At 32.6% G+C, this 23,952-nt stretch overlaps 4 protein-coding genes across 4 annotated transcripts in view; 2 read left to right on the top strand and 2 right to left on the bottom strand.

Moving 5' to 3' along the window:
* LOC143909500 (uncharacterized) overlaps window positions 1-23,952 on the bottom strand; it is a 286,312-nt gene that overhangs the window by 121,838 nt on the left and 140,522 nt on the right. The window lies entirely within an intron of this gene.
* On the top strand, window positions 9,082-12,894 carry Chpf (Chondroitin polymerizing factor). The gene is made up of 8 exons (XM_077427494.1): window positions 9,082-9,847; window positions 9,924-10,075; window positions 10,154-10,309; window positions 10,444-10,680; window positions 10,763-11,116; window positions 11,598-11,873; window positions 11,945-12,107; window positions 12,177-12,894. The coding sequence occupies exons 1-8, from the start codon at window positions 9,196-9,198 to the stop codon at window positions 12,551-12,553; spliced, it is 2,367 nt and encodes a 788-aa protein (XP_077283620.1). The 5' UTR covers window positions 9,082-9,195; the 3' UTR covers window positions 12,554-12,894.
* On the top strand, window positions 14,783-16,613 carry LOC143909499 (ADP-ribosylation factor-like protein 6). The gene is made up of 4 exons (XM_077427507.1): window positions 14,783-15,090; window positions 15,165-15,293; window positions 16,282-16,410; window positions 16,483-16,613. Exons 1-4 carry the CDS (start codon window positions 14,913-14,915, stop codon window positions 16,611-16,613), a joined length of 567 nt encoding a protein of 188 aa, XP_077283633.1. The 5' UTR covers window positions 14,783-14,912.
* IFT52 (intraflagellar transport 52) lies at window positions 16,612-18,591 on the bottom strand. The gene is made up of 8 exons (XM_077427499.1): window positions 18,422-18,591; window positions 18,139-18,356; window positions 17,931-18,066; window positions 17,713-17,858; window positions 17,492-17,640; window positions 17,240-17,411; window positions 17,069-17,172; window positions 16,612-16,999 (listed from the first exon to the last, which is right to left on the bottom strand). Exons 1-8 carry the CDS (start codon window positions 18,541-18,543, stop codon window positions 16,682-16,684), a joined length of 1,365 nt encoding a protein of 454 aa, XP_077283625.1. The 5' UTR covers window positions 18,544-18,591; the 3' UTR covers window positions 16,612-16,681.

Raw genomic sequence — 23,952 nt, 5'->3', positions numbered from 1 at the left:
TAAAAAGCATTTAAAAATCAAATCTAATACTATTATATTATATATATATATATATATATATATATATATATATATATATATATATATATATATATATATATATATGTGTATGTATGATCTTACGATCTTATATATAGATTTTTTTGTACTAAAAGCTAACGAAAGATTTTGAAAAATGCCTTCCGAAATTAAATCACTTCCATACGGTGTGAGATTCAGAATGATGAAGCTTTCCACTTTGAAGACGAGAAGTCTATAAAATTATAAATAGCCATTAAAATTTTCCTATGATCAATCTATTTGCGTTTATCAAAAACACTCATCTGCCTTTTTGATAAAGGCAAAGAGGCCATACTCTCAGATTTCAACAAGATATTTGCTTCAAACTAATTAGAGAATCCTTTTCGAATAGGGTGGTCAATATTTGGAATAGTCTCTTTCTTGAATTGGTAGCTTTTAGTATTATAAACCTTTCGAAAAAGACACTTAATTAATTCCTTAAAATTATTGGGATTTTGTAGTTCTTCCTTTTTCAGTATATTATTTTCTTTTTTTAATTGTTTATTTTATTTTCTCCCATTTTGAGTTTGTTTATGTTGTTATTTTTATTATTTTTGCTTTTTATAACTTTTTTGTATTGTAAAAAACCCATAGGGTCCATCGGCAATGCCGCCTTTCCCAAATATTATTAAGTAAATAAATTTTAAGACACTTTTGGAGTTGAAACATTCTTGTTTGAACCAGGGCTTTTGAGTAAAATCGACTTTTTTATTTGAGTAAAATCGACTTTTGTTACCAACGCCTAAAATTTTTAACAGATAATAAATAAAAAATCACTAAAAATAATATTAAATAAAATTAATATTAAACAATCACTAAAAAATTATATGTAGCCCAATTTATTGAATTATTGTTAAGGAAATAGGTAATAATATAAAATAAATACATTATATTGTATGTATGTATGTATGTATATTTGAAAGTGACATAAGTCAACTTTTCTTAATTTCGAGAAATATTTCATAAACCATTTAATATAATGTTTTGCGTTTAACAATATTTAAAAATACTGGTGACCTGCAATACGTTTATTCGGCTTTTCCGAGATTATGGATATATCGGATCAAAATAAGTGATAACAATTTGTGAATTTAGTCGAACAGAAATAGTGTTTTTAGAACTGAAAATTGAACTTTCGCCACTTTCAAATACATACATTTAACGGCTCATATGTATGTGTATGCATTTCACAAACAAACAAATCAATTTAATAAAAAATGTATGAGACGGAGGAAACGATCAGTTTACATCAAAATACATGCAATTCAACGATTTTCATTAATGTAATTTGAATTTATGATTCTTATAAAGAAATTATTATATTTTAATTTATTAGTGGATTTATAGTTGACACATACAAAATAATAAAAAGAAGTCGGAGTCAGTTGATTTTTTTTACATGCCTTCTTCTTAGCTTGCCTTCGCTCGTTCGTCTGACAATATTTTTACGACTCCAATTCAGCGATTCCGACTCTGACTCCAACTCCACAGCCCTGCCCTGGTTTGAACACTCATTGTCCTATCAGCAAAAAGGAAAATAAACCGAAAATGATTTGATGAGTGTGTTTATTCGTGTCATTTTGTATGGAATTATTTCAAAATACAAATCAAAAGTGGTTAATATGAATTTCGAAGATAATCAGCAATAAATAAATAGATCAATTAGCGTACACTGAGCTACATAGATCATAACCCAATGATAATAAACGTATTGGTTTGAAACAACTGATGCGATAAGAAGAGGTTGACGAACGACTGAATTTTCACATTTTTAATAAGAAAAAAAGGGCGATGGTGCAGAAAGCGTTTCTTCTAAACGAGCTGCATTCGATGCACTTTTTATGCACAGTGAGCGATTTAATTATCATTAAATACAGACTAATAATTAGTGTTCGTTTCTATGAATCTAAACAGCACCTGATCGAGACAAATTTAGCCGGAAAATTTAAATTGACACGGGTTGGAAAAGATTCGATTGAACGTTTATTACGACAAGTAATGACTTTATGTGAATTATTTTGTTCAGGATTATTTTTTTTTCAATGTGCTTAGCATTTACTTATCAAAATCCACATATCCACATTTTCAGCAGCGTTCGCCAAAAAATGCAAAAAATTCAATACAATAAACATAATATTGCTAAACGTAGACCAAAGTCGAATCGTTTGTACGAATATTTTTCTTATATTATAATTAAAGAGTAAACATAATATGAGTGCACTAAAGTATGACGATCGGTAACAAAGCGAGGAAAATGATTGATTTTATTAATTTTCATAATTACACTGTAAGTGTTTCATTATAAAAGTATTATATATTGGCAGTGATTCCAACATTGACCCAAATTGAAAAGACTTATTATGATATTAATTCAGTACAATTAAATATGCTTTCAATTACAGTTAGTAATTCTATTGAATTTCACATACCTTTATAGGTTTAAAATACATTTATGTGATTTTTGAAGTGCAAAACCGAATGAAATTTTTGCCAAAAAATTAAAAGGAACCGTTTTTAACTTTAAATATCAGTTATTTATTTCACATATTTTGGGGGAGGCGGCTAAGTCAATAGACCCAACGGATTTGACTTAGGTATATATATTATACATATATGCAGGGCTTTTTTCCAACGTAACGCGGTGGAACGGCGTTCCGGCACCTTTTTGTCTCAGCATTTTTTATGTTTCAAACGAATATTCTATATAATATAATTTGAATATAATCTTTTCTAATAAAAAACTTGGCAAGAAATGAGTTCGGGCACCTTTTTTTTTTAAAGAAAGGCCTGCATATATTTATTTTTTCATAAATACAAATGTTAAATGCATTTTATTTTATTGTTTTAATTCATTCATAATTTTTCTTTTCCTTTCTTATATTAATATTGTATTTTTTTGTTTTTGTTTTATTGTTCTATTTATAATATTACTGTTCAATGGACCTTGCGGCTGTATATATATAAAAATAAATAAAATATCCAAGATAATAATAGTAAAATTAGAATAAGAGAGGAAAAAGTAAACAAGAAAAATAAATAACGAAATAATAGAACAGAAAAATGATAACTAAAAGAAAACGAAAACATGGAAAGAAATAAAGGTAATGGAAAAGAAGAATTATAAAAATCCTTTTAGTATAAAAAAGGGATCTAGCTTGCTTTTAAAAATATTAAAGTTTTCAGAATTTAAGGAAGACTATTCCAAATTTGGACTTTAATATAATGTAAAACAAATTCTTAACTATTTTTGATGTTTTTTTGCGAATTATAACTAGTAATATTATAACAAACAATTTTTGGCTGAAAATATCTCATACCCTCTCAGCTAATATTGAAATAAAATGATTTTTTTAAGTTGAGTCTAAAGATCTACATACATATCAGACCATTATCAAATTATTATTTTTAGAGAAAACTTCTTTATATGCTAAACTTTCAATGAGACCAAATTTTATAGGACACGAAAAAAGATTTTGGACGCGTCTTATTAAGATAAAATCTTATCCAATCTTTTATTTATTTATTTAATATACTTGGGGGAGGCGGCAAAGCCGATAGACCCAAGGGGTTTGATCAAACATATTTTAACAAATTATACATATATGCAAAAAAACAGAAATACGATTATGCGAAAGAAGAATTACAAAAATCCTTTAGTTTTAAAAAAAGTATCAAGCTTATTCTTAAAAATATTAACGTTATCAGAGCTTACTATATCATTTGGAAAACTATTCCAAACTGAAAAAACTCTGTTTGAAAATAATGAATCTCTGATCAATTTATTAGATTTTAAATCTTGTATACAAAAATTATGAAAAAGACGAGCAAATTTAACATGAGACAGTATTGTTTGTATATTTCATGATTGACACAAGAATCAATAGATAATTGGAAGCAAGCAGAAGAACGAGGCCGACAAATTGTTATTTTAATCGATTATAAATAAACAGTGTAGTGTATTATATTATATTATTATCATAATGTTGCGGCCATTGTGTTTATATAATATCGATTGGCGCTCATATAAATCATAAAATTTAAAACGTCATAATTTCTTAAGTAGCATGTTATTTTTCTCGCGCGGGGCAAAATGCGGTATTATCGAAATGCAAATTTTCCGCGATAAAAAGCGACCGTGGCTCGATTTATATATGTACAAAACAACATAGCCGTGAAACTGCACTCGCCCGTTGTCTAAGGTCGTTCTTATTGTTCTCGGGCAAATCTGAATAATTAAGATCGTCCGTTAATAATCATTAATGACTAATTGACGACTGATCGGTAAACTTACGCGCTCGATACCACTCACTCGCCTTGCACAAATTGTCGGGTTATTATTAAGTTCACGTGCAAGGGTCACTTCACACAAATCAAACAGGCGGGGGTGGGACTATGTGAAAAACAAGTAGAATTGGGCTATTATTGCATATTCGTTTAAAATGAATTTATTTATTTTTATTATTAAAAAATATCCGTAACATTTTCTCACGGGATTTTCGGATGATGTAACATTTGATAATAATTTTTCGCTTTCATTGTCGACGACTGGTGCATTCACGTGTGAACCGGTGACAGTGGGAATAAGCCTACTTTTCGTCGAAAGGGATAACAATAATTTTATAATAACAATAATTTGTCGATTTTTAAAATGCTATCCGTTCATCGCTGTTTATATGTAACGTGAGAAATCGTCCAGTAGTGTTTTCTTATGTGCTATGCACAACAGTGAGATTTTTCATACATACATACATTAGCCAGCAGTTTGGCTTAGTGGTAGCGTATATACAATTTAGCACCACTGAGGTCAAAGGTTCGAGTCCTCGCCACTGCTGGTTAGATTTGGGGGTTTGTGACTCCAAATCGATCGTTTCTCTATCAGAGTTTGCCAATTTTATCTGATCATTGCTGAAACGGTTCCTGAAAATTGGTATTAGATCTAATCCTGTTGTCACAAAATCTGCCTGTGTATAATTTGTAATAATTATACACAGTAATCTGAAATCTATAGATATCTCTATAGAAATCTCTATAATTTCGTATTTATTATATGTATAAAAATTGTATACAAAAAAAATCTAAAAATAATCCATAGATGTCTCTATGATTATTATTTCTGATTAATTGTAATATGCTATATGTTCTGATTGTATATGTATGTATTACTGTATTTCTGATTTCTGATTGTTTATGTATTATGTATTTCGTTGCACTGGAGCAAATCTGTCATGGCGAGTGTATATTGATTTGTAACAATAAAATAAAATATATAGCCAGCAGCATAGCTCGGTCGTTAAGCTTCTGCTTAGCGTGTGAAAATGAAATTTTTCAGAGTATGCTGTTGGTCAGACCTGGATTTGTGACTCCAGGTTGATCGTTTCCTATCACAGTTTGCCAATTTTCTCTGATTTCATTGTTGAAATGGTTCCCGGAAAAAATTGGCTAAAATCTTTCCTATATAATATGTCACCTATAATTTGTGATTGATTAATGTGCAATAAATAAGTTTGTGTACAATTTGATAGATGTCTTATTGATTTGCGAGTTTTTCAGTGTCTCGTAATTCAGTGACTTATATAAAAAGAAAATGCTGCATTGTAATTGGCCAGAAAGGCGCATTGGAGTTTACCTGTAAGGCCTTCCTGATATATATGTAAAAAATAAATAAATTTATACATACATACATATGTAGGTACAAATTTCGTTTGCATAAAAAATAAATCTTCAATATGCGTATTTTATTTATTTTTTATTACATTTTATAATTATATCGCGCGCTCATGTTACCATTATTAACTTATGCTTCACCTGTATGGAATAACGCCTCGAATACTAACCTTTCCAAGCTCCAAGTAATACAAAATAAATCCCTAAAAATAATTTATAATACACCCATATATACTTACTTGAAAAAACTGTATGCCATTTAGTTATTTAACCATACTAACACACTTGTGAAGAGTCACGGTGATTACAACAAAATGTCTATACCCTTCCGGTATAAACACAGATTACCTAAACACAATCTGCTCTAGATCATCGACTTTAGAGAGTCTTTAATTAATATTATGTATTAGATGTATTATGAACATTTATAAGAAGTGTAAATAGATTTTTGAGCTCTTTTTTCCTATTATGCTGTAGATTATCATTAGAATAAGATAATACTATGATTACTGACAAAATTAAATTAAAATTGTAAAATAGAAATTGATCAGTAGATCAGTAGCTATTAAAATAGATATAAGATGTATTGTGAAGATAATTTCGTAATAATAAAAAGCATTTAAAAATCAAAAAAAATATTACATTTTATAGCAGGAAGGCCTTACAGTTAAATCCCAATGCGCCCTCCTGGCCAATTACAAACAATACAGCGTTTTTATTATACAAGTCGCTGAATTACGAGACACTGAAAACTCGCAAATTAACGAGACATCTATGAATTGCACATAAATTTTATTGTACATTAATCATACTCAAATAGTGGTGACATAGTAGGTGGGAAGGTTTTTAGCCAATTTTTTTTAATCGGGAACTGTTTCAACAATGTAATCAGAGATAATTGGCAAACTCTGATAGGAAACGATCGAGCTGGAGTCACAAATATTCAGGTCTGACCAGCAGCACTACAGATATACTCTAAATTCTAAATGTTTTAAAGATTGTTGTTTGCATATTATGTCGTGATAAATACATAATTTTTCTGGAAATAGGGCTATTTTGCCGGGCCAATAAATGTTACCCTTAAAAAGGTATCTTTTGGGTGGTTGAAATTTATATTCTTATGTCCTTTCCATAATAGACATGTCCGGTAGTAAAATAGAATAAATAAAGAGACGTGTGAAATTAGGGTGAAATGCATTTGGACGAATGAATGTCGTTTTTAAATCAAAAATGCCACAGAAAAACATCTTCGCTCAATGCTTTTTGCCAGTGATGACGTATGGATGTGAAACTTCGACATTGAACGCCAATATGTTACACAAATTCTAATATACTCAAAGAAGTATGGAACGCTTCGTAGGCTTGGCATAACGAGGAAAGACAGGAAGCCGAACACATGGGAGAGAAGTATGATAAGGGTAGTGGACATAGTTTATAGGGTAAAGATATTGAAATGGCAACGGGTGGTCCACGTGGCTAGAAGAATGGACGAAAGGTGGACAAAAGAAGTGCTAGAATGGTACCCGAGAGAATGCAAAAGGGTAAAAGGAAGATCGCATGGAAGATGGGTAGATGAAATTAGGAAAATGTGTGGGGTGAGACGCATGAGAGTTGCGCAAAACAAATACGAGTGGAAGCGTGTTGGAGAGGCCTTCATCCAGCAATGGATGGTGAGTGGCTGTAAATGATGATGATGATGATGATGATGAACTTTCCATACATCAACATTACACATGGTCGACGTATTTTGGCCACAAACAAAAGTTGAGTAAGTATTTAAGTAAATAATAAGTATTTCTTCATAATATCAAACAAATTGAAATATTTACTAAGGAAATCAATTATTTAGCATCCTTATAAAATTTTGACTAGTGGGTGCTTGTCTTTAACAAAATTTTAACCTAGTTAATTTAATAAAAGCTTATCTACCCTTGCACAACGACAATGAGTAAAACTATAACGTCGAAAAGTCTAAATTGACAATAAATGATCCATATCTATTACGGTAATTCAGTAATTATAACAGTGTGATGTATACATAAACAATATTGAACGAGTTAACTTTTATTTGTTTTTAGTGTGTACTTATTTGGCAAATGGGCAGTTATCAAATATTGGATGTCTGATAATTGAACTTACTAACAATCTATTTACAGACTTAACATCAAAATAACTGATCAAATACAAAACACAGGCTGTTCTAAAATTTTATAAAATTTTAACCAAAACTAAACTGTTCCCATTATTACAAATTATTGGCTATTTTAACTAAAATGAAACATTAACGCTAAGTGACGACAAATAAAATACAAATGTATGTATGTCAATCAGCTAACAATGAGCAAGATCTCCATCAAGGGTACAAATAATTATCAATAATTTCACAAGGTTCTTTTTTATTTCAAAGACAGGTAGTAAACTGACCAACCACTGCGTATTTTTTTCTTCTCGGTCCTGTAAACATCTTTTTCCGCGTAAAATTTATGCAATTTTATTATTATCATGTATGTATTTACACTTTCGCAGTAATCATTATAACAAATAAAACATATTTCTATTATATTAATGTTTTCATATTGATTTTTATTAAAATATCAGATATAATAAGCGGCAATTTAGCTTTTGAGAGGGCTGGACACCAGCGCCTTGTACATACAAACGTATTACACTTCTCCCTTCCTCAATTATGGTACTAGAGAAATTATTAATTATTAATTATTAATGCATCTATCGGTTTATTTTTTTGATTAGTTATTTTTTATAGGAGCTAGGAGCCGCCAAACATCTATAAAATCGCCTCTTTTTTACACCCACGAAAAGAGTTCAGCGTGCTTATTTAACGGTCGATTTTTAAAAAAATACGCGCATAGTTGCACAGAAAATATAATTATTTTCATACAAAATTTCATGATGAAATTTTTTTAAAAATTGGTCCAGTTTTGGAGGAGAAAATAGGAGAATACAAAACCTTGATTTTGTCGATTTAAAATACGTATTATCTGGTCGAAGCGCAACTGTCGCATTCACTCAATATATACATTTACTCAATATATATATATATATATATATATATATATATATATATATATATATATATATATATATATATATATATATATATATGTCGAAGAAAGGAACGGCAACAAATTTAAGTTTTCGGGTGTACAGCCCTCTTAATGAATTTTCTCTTTTTATTGTACAAATTTGAAGAATGAATGCAACTCAAAATATATTCATTTGATATGTTTAAAATAATGGTGCATTAAAAATAGAGCAATAACATATCTTAAATTTAAAATGCGGATATAAAAAAAAAACAAAAAAAAAGGCATGGACGAGTTGCGTCGCGTTACGGTCACAGCCGTAATATAAACATGTGTGCAAATGACATCAGCTGTCAGGTACAATGTTCTGTTTAAGTTCTCCCTAGTTTAAAACGATTAAAAAACTGTGATATATTCCGAAACAACGATGTTAATGTATCGCTATCTGTGTTCGCAAATAAAAAACAATTCCTATTGCGTAATCGGCGTATTCCTGGGCCTCTTCCTGTCTCTTCAATACACCGGATATGACGACGATTTCTCATGCAACCATATTAACACTCAACACACCAGTCCCATTTCCAAGTTTCCTCCACTCTCTACCACCGACGGCTATGAACCCAAATTCGTGGTCAACAAGCCGCAACAGGCGAAGAAGGTCGTCAAGAGTCTTCAGAGACCTCGTTACTATAGCACTGAACTCGGCATCAGAGAAAAATTGTTCGTAGGTGTTTTAACATCAGAGCAAAATGTGAACCGACATGCCGTGGCCATCAACAAGACGATGGCTCATCTTGTGAACAAAATGAAGTTCTTCATTACGGCTAGCATTGTGAAGACTAACTTGAGCTTGACCAACATAGTCGGCTTCACTGACACACGTGAACTTTTAAAACCTTTCCATGTCCTCAAATATATCTTAGATAATTATTTAAACGATTTCGACTATTTCTATTTGATATCGGATGCTGGATTTATCAATGGAAGGAAACTTGTCGCATTAACTAAAGGAATTAGTGTAAGCGAAGACGTCTACCTTGGAACTGTTCCGGAAGATGAAAGTCATTATTGCAGTCTAGGTATGTTTGTGTCGGAATTGAGTAAGGTTCAACTTGAATAAATTGCGTTGATTGATTTCTTTCGTTGTCTTTTCAGATGCTGGTATGCTTTTGAGTAATTCCGTCTTAGTCAAAGTTAAAGAGAATTTAGACTGGTGCGTCAGGAATGCTTATTCAAAAGAACATTTTGAAAATATTGGACGTTGCGTCACCTATAGTACTAATTTAAAGTGTGGAAAAAGTCTTCAGGTTTTATAATATGAACTTATTTTAAGTTTTGTTTAAAATTGAGTATAAAAATCTATTATATTATTAATCCAATTTCAGGAACAATACCTAACTAGTTATAAACTACCCAAATCTTGGAATCTCCATAGAGATCTCAACACATTGACCGATAAGGATGAATTCAATACTGCTATTTCAGTATATCCCATTGAAAACTATACTGATATATACAATTTTCAATTGTATTTCTCAAGAGTATGCTTATTTTATAACTTTTATGAAATTTCAAGAACTATTTATATTAAATTACAGAAAAAATTCTATTCTTACATCCACATTTCTTTTGGAATTTAATTTGTATCTACATATTTATTTTATTCAATCAACAGTTAAATTTGGAATCTGTCAATAAAGAAATAGCATCATTAAGTAAATTCGTTTCGGCGAATTCAGCTGAAGGACTTTGGCCACCGGGTGTCCGAACAGATCCAACATTACCAGCCACCCAACCACCGGATAGATTCCATCAACCGAGATACTCGGCCATAAATAATTCGCACAATCTAATGCCTGATGATTTTACCAACATAAAGAAACATACCGATGCCGAACAAAAGGACATTGATGTATTTATAATAATGACTCTTCAATATACATAGTAAATGGCTAATTTCTGTATACTTAATTAAATCGATTGTATCGTTTTAGTATATAATGGAAGCTGTGATTTTAAAGATGCGAAACGAAAATCCGAATCTTAAATACGATTATTTCGTGAACGGATATAGAAGATTCGATCCGTCGAAAGGCACAAGCTACATTTTCGATTTAAATTTTATTGAAACATCGCCTACTGAAGAGAGAAAAAATGTTTTAAAACGGATGGAAGTGTTTAAACCTCTCGGAAAGGCATTGATTTTGCCCGCTCCATACGTAACGGAGAGTACACGAGTCATCCTCATACTGCCAATTTGGCAGCACGAGATAAATATCGCTTCTGAGTTTATTAAATATTTTGAAACTGCGTTTATGGAACGCAAAGAAAAAATATTCATGCTCACGGTAAGTTCAATTGATTCTTATTTTAAAGGTTGTGGCTATTTGCAGGTACTATATCTGCGAATTATTGGCTATTTGCAGGTACTATATCTGCGACAGGCGCAAAGCCTTTTGCGCATGCGCGTGAACTTATAATCCGATTATTATTTCTTACATTTAATGTATGCTAGACTTGTTTAATCAATCTTTCATTATTTTAATCTCATATGTTTAATCAATCGTTCATACTACGTCACGAGTTCGAACTAAATTTTAAGAGGCTTAAAACAAAATTTTAACAGTAAACACGCTGACAGTGACAGTTCCCGCGCATGCGCAGAAGGCTTTGCGCCTGTCGCAGATATAGTACCTGCAAATAGCCAATAATTCGCAGATATAGTACCTGCAAATAGCCAATAATTCGCAGATATAGTACCTGCAAATAGCCACAACCTATTTTAAATTATTATTATTTCAAATATCTGACAAAATTTGTACAATACAGGTGTTGATGTACCCCGCCGAAGCACCAAGCAAAGGACCCGATGATATATTCAGCAATATTAAATCATTAGCTCTCAGTTTGTCCGATAAATACAAATCGGACAGCTTGAAGATTGCGTGGCTTTCAATTAGATTACCGTCTTTTTCGCACTTTTTCGAAATGCCGGGGCTGATGTCTATTGCTATGCTAGATTTGGCTCTTAGAAAAGTACCTTTGGATAGTCTTATCCTACACGGTAGACCTCACATGCAAATCAATCTAGATTTCCTAAATAGGGTACAGTATTCTATTGGTGTTGTCGTATAGTCATGAATTGCTAAGATGTTTAATATACAGCAATTTTACAGGTGCGAATGAATACAATACCTGAATTTCAAATATTCAGTGCAATTGGATTTCAAGAATATCATCCATTGTTGGCTACCGGCACAGGTCCAAGCAAAGGCTCGGGGCGATTTGCAACTTGGGATTATAATATATTGTCTTTCTACAGTAGAGACTATGTCAATGGTATTGTATTCTTTACAAAATGTTGCTAAAATTTTAATGAATATTTTAATTACATACACTTTATTACAGTACGGAAGTCGATCCAAGACAAATTTCCAATTATCCGAGCAGACAAGGATATCGAAACGCTTATAACGAAACCAGCAGACGCTATAACTTCAGTCTTTGAAATGTTTGTCAAATATTCTCCGAATATTCACGCTTTTAGGGCCGTAGAGCCGGGAGTTATGTTTCATTACAATGAATTCATGTTCTGTCCTCCGGGCGATGCTTACCGAAACGCTTCAGTAGTCGAAAATGATCCTTCAGTTGAAGGTTTATTCACATTCGGCGATATTTCGTTTACAGAAAGATGCTTGAACGAATTGGCCAAAGATAATTTCGAATCAGTGGCCATCGGCAGCCGAAGCATGTTAGCGAAGTTGATTTTCCAATCGGGAGTGTAAAATTTCTCAGTACATCATTATTATAATATAATTATTTCCATTTCATTCCTCATTCGACGTATGACTACTTCTTGATCTCTTATGAAAATCTTTATACATGAAATTTTCTAATATTCTATACGTTTAAATAATATGTAATTGAAAAAAATTTTGAACTACATATTTCTGTAGTCGTTTTATGCATGTATAAAATTATTAAGTTTTATTGTGTTAGTGAATATACATATATTGTATTTATAGTATCAAAATTATTACAATTTTTTTTATTAGTTAAAAAAATATATATATTTTATAAAAAATACATTGATATATCGATAATTGTGCCAAAGTAAGCATAATTGAACAATTTTCAATATTTTTATATGTATTCTTATGAGCTTGTAGTGTTGTTAAATTTTATATATAATCGTTTATAGTTTTGCTTAATGGAATCAACCCACATTAGTAATTAGTAATAATTTTACACAATACTAGTGTTGTGCCCGATGAAATATCATCGCATGGGTTATGGCATATCAAGTTATTAAATTAAAAGAAATGTGTCGGTCCTGTGATCGATCCACACGCAGTCGTATTTTTTTCAAATACCTTTTATTTAATATTTATATTTAATTGTTTAATATGAAAGAAAAAATGGTAAAAATACCTACCTACTTACTTTTAAACAATATAAACAGAGAAATGTAATATTAATAGAAGTAGCTTTAGGTGTTATATTGTTGTCAAGTGACATTCTGTCCACGGACAGATCTAAATAATTTTAGCATCAGTCGTATTTGACGCTTGGTGCTCGACGTACATATGTATGTCCGATAGAAACTTCTCTGTTTGTTTATATTACTCGCAAGATGGGCAAGCATCGGTAAAAATTGCACAATACATTAAAAAACACACAATAAACAACATGGGATACATTTTTATAAGTAAATTGATCCGATTGCATTCCGAGACGAACCGCGTAACATTGACAACAATTATGTATTCGTAAGGGCCCCTCTATTCTTATTACATCTCTCTGAATATAAAACACCAATAGAAAAATGAATTAATTAAATAAATTTTCAATATATGAGACCTATTTCTCTAGAGGAAAAATTGGTAGCAAACAGTATATATAGAAGTTTTTGTTGAGCTGTTATTATATTCGTACGTTTTGTTGGCAGTGTTTTAACTGTGACGTACATATGTCGAATCGAAACGACTTTTATAATACGGCTAGCGTTATCTTACACAGACACACAGAATAGCTATATTATATAGATGATATATGATGAAACCAGTGCCAACCATACACCCAATGGCGCCCTCGGGCAATTTTTTCTTAACACCCTTAGAAAAAAATATAAAAAACTGGATTACCATCCTCCTTTTTCTCGGGACCTTGCTACAGTTTCAAGCAGTGTCAGCAAAAGCATAGAAACCCAAATGTTTGGATATAATTCTTGTTAATTGTGCTGTTTTATAAAATTTAATGAGTGAAAGGCTTTTAAATTGATAAGTTCATTGCTAATAATATCAGATTTTGAATTCGCGGTGAGCTTAATTTGAAGATTGGCTTTTCCCAGTAGATTGTTTGAATAAAATTTGCCGAGTACAAATTTAGGGCCTTTGGCGCTCTAATTTTAATTTGAAAGCGCTTTTGGCGCATCGAGCGGCGCCCTAACTTATTTGGCGCCCTCGGGCACTGCCCGATCCAGCCCCCCCCCCTAAAACCGGCACTGGATGAAACCAAACTCATACATACTTGTATGTATTACCAAATTTTATAAATCTACTTTAATATTGTGTATAACGTTCATAAAGTTGCAAATGTTAAAACATTACTTATTGTATGTTGGTTCCATTCGGCAAAAATATATCTACATAAATACAAATACATATGTGGTTGTTAATTCTATTATATATGACTATGACATTTTCCGTGATATAATTTTAATGTAGTGCCTTAGATAATATAAAGGATTTTAATGCCAAATGCGAGTCCTTTATTTTCATTTATTTATTTCAATTTTCAGCACAAATATAATGTGAAATTCAACTAGTTTAATACATATAATAGACAAATTGAAGCAATGATCAAACACTACTAAGTAACTATAGAAACGGATGCTTAGTAACCAAACTCATACACAAAAACCAAATGTCATCGTTAACCTTAACCATTAAACGTACCAAGTCGACTGAAACAAGTACATGTTCAATACCGTATTATATAATTGAACAGTGACACTCAAAACCATTGTGTAGTATTACTTTAATTGTGTTGTATAATCGACGTGACTGAAAATATCCACAATTTACTAATTGATATACAAAAATATTAATATTTAATGACACAAATCGAATCTCGAACGATATAATGGGATTGTTCGATCGTTTATCTAATTGGTTAGGCTTGAAAAAACGCGAAGCCAGCGTTCTAGTCATAGGTCTTAATAATAGCGGCAAATCAACTCTAGTCGACAAATTCAAACCGGAAGAGAGACGGGTTCATCATTCAACACCCACTGTCGGATTCAACGTAGAGAAGTTTCAAAGTAATTTTCACAACAATTGCTTTCCATCAGTCAATGTGAATGTCTGTATACTTTTTGTTCAAACAAACTTACAGGCGGAGGAGTCGGATTTACAGCATGGGACATGTCAGGACACGGTCGTCACCGCTCATTATGGGAACATCATTATCGTGACGCCAATGCCATCATCTTTGTAATAGACTCCAGCGATCGATTAAGACTCGGTATGAAATTATAATAATAAATTGTCTAGCAATGCTGTGAAAAAATTGTTAATAACACTGAGCAACAGAAAAATAATACCGGAACGGAAAATAATCGACCTATACTAAGTTTGACCCACTGAATTCGAATATGACGATGATTTATGAGATATGAGCGTTTAAAAAAATGCGCAATTTATACAATTTTTCAGCTTTTGAAGTCTTTAATTCAAAATTTAGTTTCGCTGTGCTAAAGGTAAGTACTGGAATCAATAGTCGCATTTTTTTTTTTTTATTGATACTGATTTTTATTGTTTTAAAATACTAATGTAGAATAAATTATCTATCAAATGATTTTAAGACACTGATTTTTGTTAGTGTGCTTTGGTTTATGAAATATGCGCAATTTTACAGATTTTTGGCTTATGCAGTCTTCAACTCAAAATCTATTATTTCTGTGGCAAAAAATGAGCATTAGAATCAATAATCAGGTTTTTTCTTTTCTTTTGAGTTAAAGACTGCAAAAGCTAAACCCATTTTTATTAACACATCTATTGTCAACATTGTACGTAAGTTTTATTCAAGACGAATTATTACAAACATCGATCATCAAGCATTACAATCATCATAGAGACATCTTTGGACAAAGTTTTGCAGCATTTTTAAATATCAACAAATTATGAGATGCTTGTGAGAAATAAGACAGAATTGCCAATTTTTTGAAACCGTTTCCAATGAAATCAGATAAATTGGCAAACTCTAGAAGGAAATGATCGACCTTGGAGTCACATATCTAAGGTCTGGCCAGCAACAACACAATCGAAAGCATTACAAGCTAACTACTGATCTATGTTGCTGATTAAACGCTCATATCTCATAAACCAACAAAAATCATTGTCATATTCGAATTCAGTGGGTCAAATTTATTAATGATTGATTATTCTCCGCTCCGGTGAGTATAAAACGTGATTTTTTTGTTGCCCAGTGTTATTTATCTCATATGTTTCAGTCGTTGTAAAAGATGAGCTAGATTTACTACTTCAACATCCAGACATAGCTGGAAGAAGAATACCAATTCTTTTTTTCGCCAATAAAATGGATTGTCCAGATTCATTATCGAGTGTTAAAATAGCAGCTGGTAATTTACTTTACACTCTCATAAATATAAAACTAATTTTTAGCGAATATAATCGTTTGATGGATTTTTTAGGTTTGGGTTTGGAGCGTATAGTGGATAAGCCATGGCATATTTGTGCATCGAATGCCCTAACCGGAGAAGGACTACAGCAAGGTGTCGAATGGTTGACACATCAAGTACGAGACTTACTAAACCAAAATTGATAAACTTTATATTTATTAGACAATAAACTAAACATACATACACTACATGAATTTTATATTATATTATTTCAATCTTTCTTGCCGATTTTTTTGAACTGCGCTATTTGCAAGCCAATTGTATTCAAAATTTGCTTTGCGTTCAAATTCGCTGAGTCGTTGCCGACTTTGCATATCCTCCCACACTCCCTGACGAAGTATTCCAAGTCTGCTTCTATTTGCTTATTTGCAGACTGGTCTGCAGGCTTGTTTTGCTTTCCTCTTACAATCGGAACGAGACATTTATTGGTCAACTGAGCCAAACGTGATGTTTCCGAGCTGAATGCATCGTCAAGATCAAACAGTTCCAAGGGTGGAGGTGGCAGCTCTCGAAATGTTGGAGGAAAAACCTATAATAACACGAAATTGATCTTCTTATCACAGTCAAAATGCTGCATAAACAACACAGTGCAACTTACAGCAACTTGTAAAACCGGCAATGGTGTTTCTAGCTGTGGCTTAATAAGTTTCAGCGGTTCATGTTTTAATCCCAATAAACTATACAGCTCAATTGCATCTGGAACTATAATATAAAGTGTAATATGCCAAATTAAATATGAAAAATTGTCTTGTATTGGAGGTAAGTTTACCATTATTATAATTAAATGAAAAAAGATGCATATCAAACATAGCAGTGAAGTCTAATTGCTTGGAATTTTGTCCTGATTCACCCCATCCATCACCTTCATCCCCAGCTGTTAAGCATGGTCGTAGGATTTCCGACATGAACACTGTGTCTGGGAGTGTTCTATATACGTTGATCTGTTTTAATAAGATTGTAATATGTTATAAGCAGGTGTTTTTTTTTTTTTTTAAATCAAATCAAATATATTCATATTTACATCTGGGTCATCAGCATCCACAGGATGAAGTTGAATTTCAGAAGTAGACGTTAGAAAACCCATGACTATTTCTCTCAAGTGGTCATTGCATTCTTGTTCAATGTATTGATCATCAAAGAAATGACCTGAACCGAACACTACTAATTTTCCTAAAATTTAATTTAAAGATCTTTTACAAAAAGATATAAAATAGAGAGTTTTAATTTCATTAAATTAAATACCATTTTTTTCTCCCTTATAAAATGATGCTAGCGGCCTTTTTACAGGATATGCTGCTTCCCCGCTGGATAAGACTACTGTAGAGGGTTTCTTTACATTCAATGTAGCTCCGTGTGGGTAAATAAACATGGGTGAATTTGGATCTTCGCTATAAAACAGATATATATTTAACAATACCCTATATATTATTAGATCACTTAATTCGTCTGTAATTTTCTACCCATAATTGTCAGGATTCGGTTTATAATTGGGCATTTTCAAAATAGCTTTTACTATTGCTCTGTTGACTATTCCATTGGCAACTAAGCATTGTTTTGGATGAAAATATTTATTGTACTTTACACGAACCGCGCAATCTACAAATACATGTAAAAAATATATAATGAAGATTTATTCTCTAAAAAAAAAAGTGAATTTGAAATAGTTACCATTATTTATTACAACTCCATATTCTTCTAAAAAGAAATTAATATTTGTATTGTTATTATCTTCTCCCCCATCTGTGAGTGTTACTAAGACAGATCCACCTTCGGATACAAATTGCTTTAAGCACGAAAATTCAGCATCGGTGAAAACATCTTGCGGTGTAGGTATTATCAATACTTTAACGTCTTCCAGCATTGATTGCGTTATTTGTTCGCGATTTCTAAAGCAAATATAATTGCATAAAATAAAAAATTATTAGTACTGAAGTGTGTGCAATTTACTTACATCGTAACTTTCCATGAACCTTTGAGCTTCCTATGGAAAATTTTATAATTTTCATTCAGTTTAAAAAGCTCGTTTTTTGATGCATTGAAGATGATAGTATTTTTCACATTAGGATCCTTCATTGTGTTTTGTTTAAACGCTGTTAACGTTTTGCTGTGAAATTCAGTTTGTGTTTTGGTTTTGTTGCTTGGAAACCATTTTGATGTCAGAATGCAAACATTTTACCATAATTCATTAAATGCGTCGTGTGGTGAAATTTCAGAACGTCAAAAAATTCATTCCAATTTGCGGAGTGGCTATAGATTTGGGAAAAATTATATCATTTTCGATCGATAGATCGTTACTCTTAAAAGTATCACTTGTTTACTTGATGACTGCAGTATTGTTAGTCTGCAATATTGGGTCAAGATTATTCGAATAATGTAGTGGTGGCCGGGGGGGCTGCAGGGATGAATCATCGGGCTGCAAAAGCTCCTTGCCCATACTGGTGACCGAAAGCAAGCAAAAATAGAATGCAAATACACGCGAGGTAAACCGCCACAAGAAGATTATGAATGTTTTGAAAGCTGTCTACGCGAAATAATGTACTAATGAGAACTCGGGTGCCAGATATTCCGTATTCACGATTTTTGTGGCAACGATTGTCGTTCGCGCGATCGCAATTTGCGCAATAATCCGTTTACCATACCTGCTATCCCGTCATTTCCCTCCCATTTCTTTCGACCGCCTGTGTGCGATGCACACATTTGTACATATGGTAGGCGCGGCCCTACGCGAAGTCTTTTTCCGGTGAATTATAGTAATTTTATTCCCGTAAATTATCACAATAAAGAAAACTACGTACATATTACATTTTCATTGATTTTCAAAGGTTTTATACTAGTTTCACTCCGTTCCTTAATAATTACAAACCAATTGTAAAAGATAATTGTGACATTGAGCTTTGTAAAACAGTAATTTTGGTATATGCATATGTCCAATTCGGATTATTGCGCAAATTGCGACCGCGTGCACGACAATCGTTGCCATAACAATCGCGAATACGGAATATCTGGCACACGAGTTCTCGTTAGTACAATATTTCGCGTGTTTTTGGGTGCCAGATGCTCCGTGATCGAGATTTTAGTGACGTGCGCAAGATCGCTTTTTGCGGAATAATCACCGAACCGTCCAATTCCGAAAGAAGTTTCAAGCTAGGGTTTACGTAGCTCAACATTTAAACGCAGCTTGTCAATCCACTTTTCAAATGTTTTATTTCGTTATATTTTCTATGACTGACTTTACAGTTCGGTGATTAAATATCAAATGTGAATCGCTACCAGGATAACCGCCGCTACGAAAATCGCTCACGCGGTCTCCTGTCGCACAGGAAAATTTCCGTACCGAAAACTGACCAAATATTGCTCAAAACTGTCCAAATGCCGTAAAAAAAAGCATTTGCTGAACAATATTTTGAGCTGAGCAATATTTGATTTTGTACATAATATTTACAAATTATACACACAATAAATACAGAAGATTTGTGACAACAGGAAAGATGATTTTGAGGAACTGTTTCAACGGTAATTGGATTATTAGTCACATTGCGGTGGTCACAAAGACAATTTTTGCCATTAAAATCGCGAATACGCAATATTTGGCACTCGAATTCTCGTTAGTATGGTGGACTTTTCGGCTGCCAGATGTTCCGTTATAGAGATTTTAGTGACTTTGTGACAAGTAATCACCGAACCGTTTCAACAATGATCAGATAAAATTGGCAAACTATGATAAGAAACGATCGATTTGGAGTCACAAATACCCCCAAATCTAACCAGCAGTATAGCGGATCGAACCCACTGCTCTCTTGGTGCGAAACATACAGGCTACCATTAGGGCGTGAACACACAGCGCGGGATGTGGGATGTTGTACGTGGGACGTTTTTTTTTAGATAGTTTTAAATATATATAAAAAAATGTGGCATTCTTAGCACGTATACCACGACCGGCCGAACGACCGGTACGTCCCCGCCCCTTTAGACCTTTTTCGGTTAAATTGTATGGTTTTATTTATCCTTCCTTGACAGTGTTCGATAACGGTTTTAAGAAATTCATTTACGCATTCATGCGCGCATTCATTTACGCATTCATACTAGGGTTTCTGATTTCCCGGACTTTTTCAATTCCCGGGACACGGGACGGATCCCGGGGTCGTTCCCGGATTCCCGGGGTCGTTCCCGGATTCCCGGGGTCGTTCCCGGATTCCCGGGGTCGTTCCCGGATTCCCGGGGTCGTTCCCGGATTCCCGGGGTCGTTCCCGGATTCCCGGGGTCCCGGGATACACGTAGAAAACTTTTTTTTTTTCAATTTAATATATTTTTTATTAAAAAAAAAAATGTATTTATTTACAAAACAATACATAATACATATATCTATTAACTCGAAAAAATTTAATTATGAAAGTAAACTTATTTAAAGTAGCTTCTTAAGAATACTAAAATATTTAAATGAGAATCCGAAAATATAATTCTAGATTTGGTACAAAAATTTCCAGCAATGGAAAAAACCCTTTCAGTTTCGGCCGAAGTTGGTTTTATTGTTAAAAGGGACGAAAACAATTTTTTTAAATTATCGGCTTTTTCTCCTGTCAGCATGTATATTTTAATTTCTTTTTTAAATTCGATGTTATTTTTATTTACGTTATTTTGTATATTCGTCTTTGATAACTCCTTATTTAATTCTTCATTCATCGTCAAACACACAATTGTTTCGTCTTCATCCAAATCTAAAAGAGTTTCTTCCATTGTGGAATCGTCAATACAAGAAGGATATACTCGCTCCATAATAACTTTTATGTGAAACTTCACCGTAGGATATACATTCGCTTTTATTACAACATTTAAAGAATGTTTTGTTCGGTATAAAATCAGAATTATTTAAATTTTATGTTAAAAAAATCAGTTTTAGTCTTCTTCTAACTTCGATTTTAGTTTTTGAGAATATTTTACGATTCTTTGTGTATTTGATTTAATATTTCCCTTCGTGCAGTCGTGAAAATGTTGTATGTTTAAAAGAATTTTTTTAAATCCAATTCCCGGGATCCGAGATAAAAATTCCCGGGACACGGGACAACAAAAATTCCGTGAATTCCCGGGAATGTGTGTTCCAGGTCGACCCGGGTCAGAAACCCTAATTCATACACGAGAAAACCGGTCACACCCTAAAATCGATCAATCAGGTTTTCTCGTGACCGATTTTAGGGTGTGACCAGTTTTAGTGTGACGGGTGATCACGTGTGACCGATCTAGAGCGACCGGCTGTCCTGTGACCGGTTCACATTTTACTAGTAATCACCGAACCGCATTACGTATACGGCCATCTCTTTCTCATCTTGGTGAACAGACGGGGTGAGAAAGAGATGGCCGTATACGTAATTCCTGGAGCGCATCCTCGGTTTACGGAAAATCTGTGAACGAGTTGTCGTGTCACCGTGCTGGATAGGTATGAACAGACCTTAACCCTTTGGCTGCTACGAGGTTTTTCAAAATCCAAGCGAAAAATGCTAACATTTGTAATTATTTTGAAAAAAAAATTATATATATTTTTTTTTTACATACTTTTTGTAATACTTTATATACATTTTTAAGAAGCAGTTGTGGACTCACGCTCTCTCTTTCTGTCTTGCTTCTACATGCGCGCGTGTGAAAGAGATACCTACATATATATACACTCAATAAGTTTTGACTATTGTTGTTGAATGCATTATTTTTTTCAATAATCTATTTTTAGACATCGATGTATCTTTTCAACATGCGATACATTTGAAACAGGTAACGGTCTTTCTCTCATTGTTTCTTGGTTTTAATTATATGCGTGTGAGTGAGACACACAAGGATGCGAAGTTTCAAGTAATCAAATAATTTTTCAACATGTATCATAAACATTTGGTATGCATTTCAGTTGGCTATAAATCCTTCCTACTTACTATGTCACCACTATTTGTAGTATGATTAATGTACAATAAAATGTACCTCGTTAATTTGCGAGTGTTTCAGTGTCTCGTAATTCAACGACTTGTAATAAAAATGCTGCATTGTAATTGTAATTGTAATTTGAAAGCGCATTGGGGTTTGCCTGTAAAGGCTTCTTGGTATATATGTAAAAAAAAAAATAATTCTTTTAACCCAACTAACGCGTTGCTAATATCTTACTTCGATTTAATTTTTACCGATGAATTATGGCACCTCATTGTCGTGGAAAGCAATCGATTGTTTCACACCCCTGACGTGCTGCGTATATAATGTATTGGAATACGGCAATTATGACGCCAACAACGATCGTTGTTATGGTGCGTACGCACCAAGCCAACGAACGGCCCACAGGCCAACTTTTAAAACCAGTAGCGTACAAAATATCGAAATAAAAATTAAATTAAAACTATTATTATTATATTAAAATTAAATTCAAGTATCAAAATAAAATTATAATCATTATATTAAAATTAAAATTAAATATTGAAAGTTAAAACAGAACATGCACAATTTAAATAAATTTTCGAGATTGACCTAAAATTAGATCATCAACAATCACATACAGGTAATCCTCGACTTTTGTTTGTCGAAGATGTTTTGACTTACGAAGATACGCACTAAGATCGAAAAAAAATCAAAGAATTATTATTTTTACTTCCCCGTAATGCGCAGTTACTGAGAATATATCATGTATTAGTATGGGTGATCCAACGATTTTTGCTAACCCGGGGTGTTGTCGGTCACATCAAACGAATTTTTTTATTCTTCAATTGTTTCTCTCGTCGAAATAAATCAAGTAATTAAATCATTTCAGAGGTAAAATTTATCGGATAATGTATGATTATTAATTTTATTTCGACGAAAGAAAAAAAAACCCTTTGACAAATCACCGACATCCGACACCGCGTTTTTTTATGAATTGTTTTTTTTTTATCGATCATCCACGTGGAAATACAGTAACATCTCGTGACGACTTTAACAATATTTTTTTTCGCTCGTACGCAGAGAAATTATAATATTTCTCTGGTTTTAAATGCGTATCGTCGTAATTCAAAACATTGTTGTAATTCAAAACATCAACGATGATCTAATTTTAGCTCAATCTCGCTCTTTAGCTTGATTTTGATATTTAATTTCAATTTTAAAATTTAATTTTTATTTCGATATTTTGTACGCTACTGCTGGTTAAAAAGTTGGCCCAAATCGTCGTTGAATTCACCAATGTACGATCAATGTACGAGCCTAGAGATGTGATGCATTCCGTTGCTCTCGTTTCATTGCGATAACGAATATGACGGTGCATATCGAAAATTTTACGATGCAATTTACTAGATATATACATAAATACAAACATACATATAATATATCGTGGTTTTATTTTACAGCAAAAGGCAATTTACTATTTACGCTCATTTTCCAAAACTGTTTCAACATTTTACCAATAAATAATATAATTTCATGAAAAAGTGTACTTGATACTATTTTTTCTATCATCATCCAGCAGTATGGCTCGGTAGTTTT

Source organism: Arctopsyche grandis, chromosome 3 (assembly GCF_051622035.1).
Source record: "Arctopsyche grandis isolate Sample6627 chromosome 3, ASM5162203v2, whole genome shotgun sequence".
In the NCBI taxonomy this organism is placed as follows: domain Eukaryota; kingdom Metazoa; phylum Arthropoda; class Insecta; order Trichoptera; family Hydropsychidae; genus Arctopsyche; species Arctopsyche grandis.
This window is presented reverse-complemented; position numbering and strand designations above follow the sequence as displayed.

Bases quoted from the DNA above. Each gene is read 5' to 3' on its own strand.
- Chpf (XM_077427494.1), top strand. From the start codon at position 9,196: ATGTTAATGTATCGCTATCTGTGTTCGCAAATAAAAAACAATTCCTAT. The intron at 10,076-10,153 runs GTTTTATAATAT...ATCCAATTTCAG, and splicing joins AGTGTGGAAAAAGTCTTCAG to GAACAATACCTAACTAGTTA. The intron at 11,874-11,944 runs GTACAGTATTCT...GCAATTTTACAG, and splicing joins ATCTAGATTTCCTAAATAGG to GTGCGAATGAATACAATACC.
- LOC143909499 (XM_077427507.1), top strand. From the start codon at position 14,913: ATGGGATTGTTCGATCGTTTATCTAATTGGTTAGGCTTGAAAAAACGC. The intron at 15,091-15,164 runs GTAATTTTCACA...ACAAACTTACAG, and splicing joins CAACGTAGAGAAGTTTCAAA to GCGGAGGAGTCGGATTTACA. The intron at 15,294-16,281 runs GTATGAAATTAT...CATATGTTTCAG, and splicing joins CAGCGATCGATTAAGACTCG to TCGTTGTAAAAGATGAGCTA.
- IFT52 (XM_077427499.1), bottom strand. From the start codon at position 18,543: ATGAAGGATCCTAATGTGAAAAATACTATCATCTTCAATGCATCAAAA. The intron at 17,412-17,491 runs GTAAATATGAAT...TTATTAAAACAG, and splicing joins TGGATGCTGATGACCCAGAT to ATCAACGTATATAGAACACT. The intron at 17,173-17,239 runs GTAAACTTACCT...TTTATATTATAG, and splicing joins TTCATTTAATTATAATAATG to TTCCAGATGCAATTGAGCTG.